Below are 8,458 nucleotides of genomic sequence, written 5' to 3'. Positions count from 1 at the left end.
CCGTACGTCTGGTCACGCTATCCTAATCTTTTTGTTTTCATGAGGTAAGAATTATTATCTTTAAGATCATCCATGAGTGTAATAAGGAAGGTGTTTAGTACATTGTTATAAAACTTGATATTATCGCTGTATATTTATCCAGTAATATAATTTCAAGAACTCGCATATCTAACAAGTTAAAAATAAATGCACAGAAAGAACTTATTTACAAAGAAACAAAGTATAATCACTGTCTAGAAAGAACTCATAACTTATTTGTCCAAAACAAACAAACAAAAAAATTACAAACTAAAATACTACCTGTTTTACATTATACTTTTGTGACGAATCGTTTTAATTTTTATTTAGACTTACCACATTTATGTCAAGTTTTGATTAAGATCAACTTTAAAAACTGGAATTCATTTTTGTTTCAGAGCTTCCTGGGTTCATCCGACAAGGATTCCTTAACGGTTTTCCCGCAAGTTGGAAGGATTTATTTAAACGGTGGTTGAAGACATTGCAGCCAGGTACGCTACTGAACAAGTTTTTGTTTTGTCCTGAAGATAGAAGCAACAAAAAACTTAGGAGTGTCACGTGTCAGACTTCTTTGTTTAAAAGTTACACTGTTCTTTATTGTTCTTTAGGGGGGACGTTGCCTCAGTGGTAGAGCGTTTACCTCTGATGTGTGGGTCTTCGGTTCGATCCCCGGTCAACAAGTTTATGATGGACAAATCGTGTCCGTGGGGATTTTCGGGGTACTCCCGTTTCGTCCTCATTTCTGATTATGCAGATTTAATGCGGCGCTTCGAGGAAACGGGAAGTGTAAAGAATCGTCGAATTCTTGGGCGACCAAAGTCATCAACTACGCCGAAAAACAGCTTGACGTTGCATTATCCTTCGTTGAAAATCCTCACCTGAGCACCCGTAAAGGTGCTCAACAACATATCAGTCGTATGGCTGTCCACAGAACTTTGAAGGCAATCAAGTTCCACACGTACAAAATTCATCTGACACAAGAGTTAAATGAAGATGACTTCGACCGTCGTATGGAATTTTGTGAACAGATGAGGCGCATTGATGACAATCCTAACTTTCTCACTAGAATTGTTTTTTCAGACGAAGTCACTTTCGAATTAACCGGTCACGTTAACTCCTTCAGTGTGGGTGGCGAGTTAACTCGTGTCTTCAAAACGCACTTGCTGTGCGGATGGCGTATATATACGCTTTGATTTTGCTTTGGCTATTTTGTATTGCGTATGGCGAATATACTTGCCCATAGTATGAGTAATGTTATCCTGACAATATTTAGCGAGTTTGCGCTCAGCTTTTTTCGATTGTTGCTTAATTAAAAGAAGAAGAGGAAAAAGAAAGAAATTAAAATAGAGTTTGTGCTTCGTCAAATACAGTTTTCATTCTTTGTTTTGTTTGAGAGCAGACAGCACAGTAATGGCTTCAAAACGATATTTCAGCGATGCTGACATCAAGGAAGAGTTATTAATTAGTGATTCTGATGTAAGTGATTTAGAATCAACATCCAAAGTTCTCAAAAAAAAAAAAAAAAAAAAAAAAAAAAAAAAAAAAAAAAAAAAACTACACTTTTTACAGCGGTTCGCAACTGAAAATTACGCACTGAAGGGGTTAAGAGACATAACTGTAGATTTTGGGCTGACAGCGATCCTCATTGGTCGGTTGAAGCACATACCCAATACCCTCAAAAATTGAATGTCTGGGTGGGAGTGATGAACACCTCTATAGTTGGACCACTTTTCATTGACGGGAATTTGAATGCTGGGAAGTATGAAGATATGCTGCGGAACAACGCAATTAAAGACACTCTAGCGGATAACTTAGTCGAAACGTGGTTCCAGCAAGATGGTGCGGGCCCGCACTATGGTGTAAATGTTAGGCAATTTCTGAATGAGCAATTCCCCTAAAGGTGGATTGACAGAAGAGGTGAAATTGAGTGGCCAGCTCGTTCTCCTGACTTGTCACCACTGGACTATTTTCTCTGGGGACATTTGAAGAATCGTGTGTACGAAAGGAAGCCTACCAACTTAGATGAGCTTCGGCAAAGTATTATTGACGAAATTGCACTCATTGAATCCAATGTCATTAGGGCTGCTGTAGATGGATTCTATCATCGAATAGGGAATTGTCAAATCGAACAATGTTCGCAGTTTGAGCACTTACTATAACACACTGGTTACTGGCGAATATCGTAGGCACCAACAAGCACCCCGACAGTGAGAGGCCCGGAGGGAATGTACATTCACGTAGCTGTTCCTAGCACTACAAGTAGTTAATTTATCGCCTGTTGCTATATCTGATATACACATTAGGCCTTTCCACTTCAATATGAATTTTTAATTTTAAACTTTAGTTGTTTCTGATTATTTCCTGATACGGTGACTAGAATAAAATATTTTCGATAACAATTCGGCGTATCTTTTGGTATCTTTTGATCGGAAGCGCATTTCGTGCATTACAGCGATAAAACATAGTTTTGCCACTACAGTGTCATCTCTGAAGAACGCAAAAGAACTTTTGATATAAAAGTTGTATATTTGTGTGCTTTCCATCTGAATCTGCAATCATAACTGCGGGGTCCTATTTCAAATTTCCAAATTGCCTCCTCTGTCTCACTACAATGTATCCAGAAGTTTTCATTTGCACACACGCACTTTAGGGATCAAACATATTAGACCCATATACTGTATTTTTGTTTAATTTCATGTCCAGATGCGTATTTCTCGAGATATTTTCCTATCCCAATCTTTCTGCTGCGTTACTGAATAAAACAAATTTTTCGCGATTACAGTGCCATCTGTCAAGAATACACAAAAATGTTTCAAGTAAAAGTTACGTATTTTTGTGTGTAGCATTTGAATCTGCACTGAAACCTGGGGGGTCCCATTTAAACTTTTCAAGTTGCCCCCCCTCTGCCCCCTTAGAGGGCACCCGGGTGAATTCTTGTTCCACCCTGAAATGAAATTTAAAGATATATTTGCCACGTGTTTTTGTATTTCATGATACTACGCGTATTTCTCGTGATACGACGTATATATAGGGCGTTTCAAAACAACACCGACAACATTTAGAAGGTGATTCCTGACATCAAGATAAGACGAAAAGTATAGGCCAACCTGGGTCCACAAATGCTTCCTTTCGGAGTTATAGACTGCCGAAAACATGAAAAAATGAACTTTTAAGATCCATAGCTTCAAAACTATGGGACCTACCGTAGTCGGGCCAAAACTTCAGTTAGGAACTAATATGTGTCCTGTCCAAATATCCATGTTTCAGAATCCTAAGGTATTTCTGTAACATTTTTTATAGAGATAGTTGGTGAGTACTTCAGATTATATTCCCGTAGCCAAACTCCCTCTATAAAAATATTTGCGTGAGTACCTTAGGATTCTGAAACATGAATTTTTGGATAGCCAGGGTGTCTATCGGTCACGAAAGTCACGAATGTCACGAAAAAGTCACGAAATCAGAATACGGTCATGAAAGTCACGAAATTTAGCTTTTGGGTCACGATTTTTTTTAACTGTGCAAATGTAAGTACAGATTGAAAAAAAAAAATGTTGTATAAAACGTCAAAATTCAGCACCAAAAATGTCTATGGTCGGCTTTAGACGCTACCAAATCGCAAGCAAAATACGTTTCTATCGCATGGATGAAAATTCGGCCTAATTCGCATCCAAATTCGCTCTTGAAAATGTTAGAAAATTTTATGATTTGGTAAAGAAAAGGTCACGAAAAAGTAACGAAATTTCATTTTGGAATTTTAATAGACACCCTGATAGCGCACATTTTAGTTCCTAAATGAACTCTTGACCCGATTGCGGTAGGTCCCATAGTTTTGGGGCTATTCACCTTCAAAGTTAATTTTTTCATGTTTTCGGCAGCCTGTAACTCCGAAAGGAAGCACTTGTGCACCCAGGTTGGTATATACTTTTTGTCTTATCTTGGTGTCAGGAATCAACTCCCAAACGTTGTCGGTGTTGTTTTGAAACACTATATATATATATATATATATATATATAAATCAGATTTGAATGCCCCGTCGTCCACGGAGTTGACACGAGAAGACGGTGTCACGAGAGATTGCAATTTTCTAGAGATACATAATCTACATTGATTTGAATACTGTTTTGATCACAATGCAGAACGTATTTCTTTTTGAGCTACGTACTCAAATCATCGTACTCAAATCAATGAAGATCATCGTACTCAAATCGATTTATTCTTTCTAAGGTTATTGACAAAATATCTTATAGAGTAATGAGTGCATTTTTTGCTATTGTTTGTAGTTTCATTGTTATTCACTTGCTCTGTTTGACAGTCACACAATGCTTTCCAGTGGTGAAGGTGCGGAATGTTGCATGCAGTAAATCTATAAGCAGTGTGAATAATATTGAAACCCAACCCTCTAAACCTTCCCAAAGTTTGATGGAATCTCACCATGTAATGCATGAAAACAACTTTAATATGGTGGAGGCAGATCGAGTTCTAGGTGGTGGTGAAACAGGTATAATTTATTTTATATTTCCTTTTTTATGTTTTACGTTAGTTCACTTTGTAATATAATTATATGTGGTATCATAACTATATATACTTGCTCACTTTATTTTTCTGTCGATTGCAACAGAATGACAGCATGCTTTCAACATGAACACAGACATTCTTGACCAGTTTCTTTAATTAAAAATTACAGATTTTCCTGTAATGAGTGTAGTTAAACCTTTGAAGCCTGCAGACCGATACTTTACTTAGCAGTTGCTCTTAGAAAAATACCTCTTTCTGCTATGTTTTGATATTTTGTAGCACTATTTGCAACATAATCTTGTCGGGGGAGAAGAAGTTCATTCCATTCCTAGATAGTTGCTCATAGTATGTGGTAATGCACGTAACATGAGCAAGCTAGAGCCAAGACTAAAACCCGGTAAAGCGTCAGAAATCCGCGCTCAAGTTCATGTTTGCTGTTTTCAAGTGCAAAGACAAAATATTGGCTGCCATCTCTGTCGATGACGGGAAAACAATGACATTACATATCTATGTGACTAAATCTTTGTCCTTAATGTCACGAGTTTGCGATATCGACCTTCTATTCTTTACAAGACTGGTTCCTCCACCACGACAGCATCTGGGCACATCGGTCTGCTCAAACCATTTAATGTAGTTTTGTATTTCAGAGATCCAGCTTCTGCAGGCACCGTCTTACTCACCGTACTTCCTCCCTATGATTTTCAGCTTTCAACAAAGATCAAAGCCACCGTGCGTTGCAAATGTGAAGTTCCTTTATTAATACATTCTGTATCGTTATAATTAAACTGATATTGGTTTGAATGCACTGAGAATTGTTTGAAAAGATTTAGGATTATTGGCTTCTACAGTGTTCTAGAAAATAAATTGAGAGTGAATGATTATTTTTTTTTTTTTTATCATTGTGAAGAAGTTTCAATTCCAAATGCTTACAATAGTCTTTACACATTACCTTACAGGTACGGGCAAAACAAGCCCAACTTCGAAACCTGCTCCCGAACCGGAATTTAAAGTTCCAGGTAAACCGGTGAGGCCGAGAGGCAGGCCATTAGCTAAACAGAAACGACAATCAGCAGAGAAGCCTATAACGCCAAGTGCGTCGCCTTCTTCAGGGAAGAGAAGCAAAGAAACCTCTTTCTCTCAGGTATTTGAATTAATTGTATTTTCTGTTTCGTATCTAATATGTTTTATGATTAAAGTTAATCTCACTGAACCTTTGTTGTTGTTTTTTAAAATTTATTTTACTTTATATTTTGTTGTTTTGTGCTTCTTTTAATTGTGAGAATTGTATTCGTTTCTTTCCTTTTCTTCGAGCAAGGCCGCCCATAGATTTCGTTAGCCCCCTACTGTTACCTACTCTGGTTTTATGAAAATAGCAATGTAACAAATTCAAAAGTCGCTAAATTCATGTATTATCAAATGAGAAGCACAGTGGCTCAGTGGTAGAGCGCTTACCTCTGGTGTGTAGGATCCCTGGTTCGATCCCCGGCTTAGTAAGTTTGTAGTGGATATCATCATGTCCGTGGGTTTTCTCGCGGAGTATTCCCGTTTCCTCCCAGACTTTCATTCCACCGATTCTTCCATTATCATTCATCCGCCTTCCGTAGGCTAAAGGGCATAATCGTGGGACGTTAAACGGAAGGCTGTATTATCAATGGACTAAACTTTATTCTTGTCAGGGAAAGGTATTTAGACGGTCCCCTAAATCCATATTTTTAAAACTAATTTTATTTTATTTTATCTTTAAAAAATTGTATCACTATTGAGAATTTCATACCTGAAAAAGTCAAAATTGATTATTAAAGACTTGAAAAAAAGCGATATTTTCACACGTTGCCTCCTCCTCCTTTCTTGTGGGCGACCCTGTTGCCAGAATATAATTCCCGTCTATAGTTCAGACACAAATCTCGCTATAATGACCAATTACAATCTAAAGAATGCAGACGTTGGCTGCACTGGACAGCTCTAACATAGAGCAGAGATTGCATTTTTTCTCAATAAACTCTGTCCCAGTGTAGGGATTATTTTGTATTGTTTTCAATTTGTTTTGTAAGTTGACCTGAAGCCTGTGTTTCAGTAACAATCTTTTTTTAATAGGCTGGAAAAGAAGCAGTGAAGGTATTGAAAAATTGGTGTCCGGTGCTAAATTCTGACAGGAATCTTTGTTTAAAAGGAGACGTAATGAAGTGAGTACATTGTAATTTTTTTTTATTTAGTATTAAGGCTCTATTTTAGGTTAGAAACCAACCAACAGATCTCAGTATTATTTGGATTATCTAAATTTTTATCTATCTAGGAATTTACAACTAATTGTAAAATCTATCCATTCGATTAAGTTATTGGCAAAGGAACAGTGTCTGAATAAAGATGATTGTACGTGTTTGTATTGCTATAGAAATTTCATGTCGATTAATTATCATGTTAGTATTCGTCGTAACTAAGCATCTTAATATCTTAGAAATCCAAAAGTTGATTGCCGCAGAAATAGAATTTTTCTGTACCAAGTAAATGTAGTCGGGGCTATTACCCTTCTTAAAATTTATATTATTCTTCCATCTTGGTCTATCCAAAAATCTTTTTTTAAGGCTTCTGAACTAAAACTATAATATCCCATGTGCCTTTGCATTATGAGCACGTGTTCTGATTGAGTATCACTATTTCAAATTCATATGAGCGATGTATCCTGTTTCTGTTCGTCTTACAGTTTCATATATTTTACTCCTCGTTGCTCGCTCTTTAAAATAAGAAAGATGTGCTAATCATCTCGAAACTTACTCGGAAATACGTTTCCGTGACCGTGGGTCGACAAAACTCTATATTAGTCAATTTTCAGAAAATAAATGTTTATTGTAAAACATATAACTAACTCTATGGCTTATGAAACTCGAAGGTTCAATGCCACGTTCACAAAAACTCTCCACTGACTTCTATCCTTAGCCAACTGGATCCAGTTTCTACTTTCTACTCCTCTAAGAGATCCCTCTTAATATTGTCTTCCCATCTGCGCCTAGGTCTTCCTAATGGTCGTTTTCCGATTGGACTTCCAGTTGAAACTTTGAAAGCGTTCGTACTTTCTTCCATTCTGGCTATATGACCTGCCCACCTAAGTCTCCTAAATTTGATTACCCTAACAGTGTTTGGTAAATTGTGTAGTTCCTCGTTATAAAGTTTCCACCATTCCCAATTCCTATTCTTCGTGGGTCCGAATATTCATTTCAGGATCTTGTTCTCAAACACTTTCAAGTCCATGTTCTTCCCTCAGAGTAAGCGACCATATTTCGCAACCATACAGAACAACAGGCGTGATTATCGTTTTATATATCTTAAACTTCAAATATATTTTATACAGGATGTTTCAAAACAACATCGACAACGTTTGGGAGCTGATTCCTGACACCAAGATAAGACAAAAAGTATAGACCAACCTGGATGCACAAATGCGTCCTTTCGGAATTATAGGCTGCTGAAAACATGAATGAAAAAAAAAAAAAAAAAAAACTTTAAAGGTCCATAGCTCCAAAACTATGGGGCCTACCGTAATCGGATCAAGAGTTCACTTAGGAACTAATATGTGCCCTATCCAAAAATACATGTTTCATAATCCTGCGGTACTTCTGTAACAATTTTTATAGAGGCAGTTTGGCTACGGGCATATAATCTGAAGTACTCACCAACTACCCCTATGCTGTAGAAGTACTACAGGATTCTGAGACTTGGATATTTGGTTAGAGCACGTACTAGTTCCTAAGTGAAGTCTCAACTCGACTACGGTAGGTTCCAGTTTTGGTGCTATGGAGCTTTAAAATAATTTTTTTTCATGTTTTCGGCAGCCTATAACTCTGAAAGGAAGCATTTGTGCGCCCAGGTTGGTCTATTCTTTTTGTCTTATCTTGGTGTGGGGAATAACCTCCCAAACGTTTTGAAACAC

General features: G+C 37.2%; 1 protein-coding gene across 1 annotated transcript in view; it reads left to right on the top strand.

Annotated features, from left to right (window-relative positions):
* Positions 1–416: 416 nt before the first annotated feature.
* The window catches only part of LOC145663963 (uncharacterized), a gene marked incomplete at its 5' end in the record, with an annotated part of 98,504 nt that continues 90,462 nt past the window's right edge, over positions 417–8,458 (top strand). Inside the window, 4 exon segments of the mRNA XM_081730196.1 lie at positions 417–509; positions 4,331–4,516; positions 5,490–5,674; positions 6,628–6,716. Coding sequence (XP_081586322.1) covers positions 4,438–4,516; positions 5,490–5,674; positions 6,628–6,716 — 353 coding nt within the window.

This window comes from Thermobia domestica, chromosome 11, assembly GCF_964235325.1.
Source record: "Thermobia domestica chromosome 11, izTheDome1.hap1.1, whole genome shotgun sequence".
NCBI classification, from domain to species: domain Eukaryota; kingdom Metazoa; phylum Arthropoda; class Insecta; order Zygentoma; family Lepismatidae; genus Thermobia; species Thermobia domestica.
This window is presented reverse-complemented; position numbering and strand designations above follow the sequence as displayed.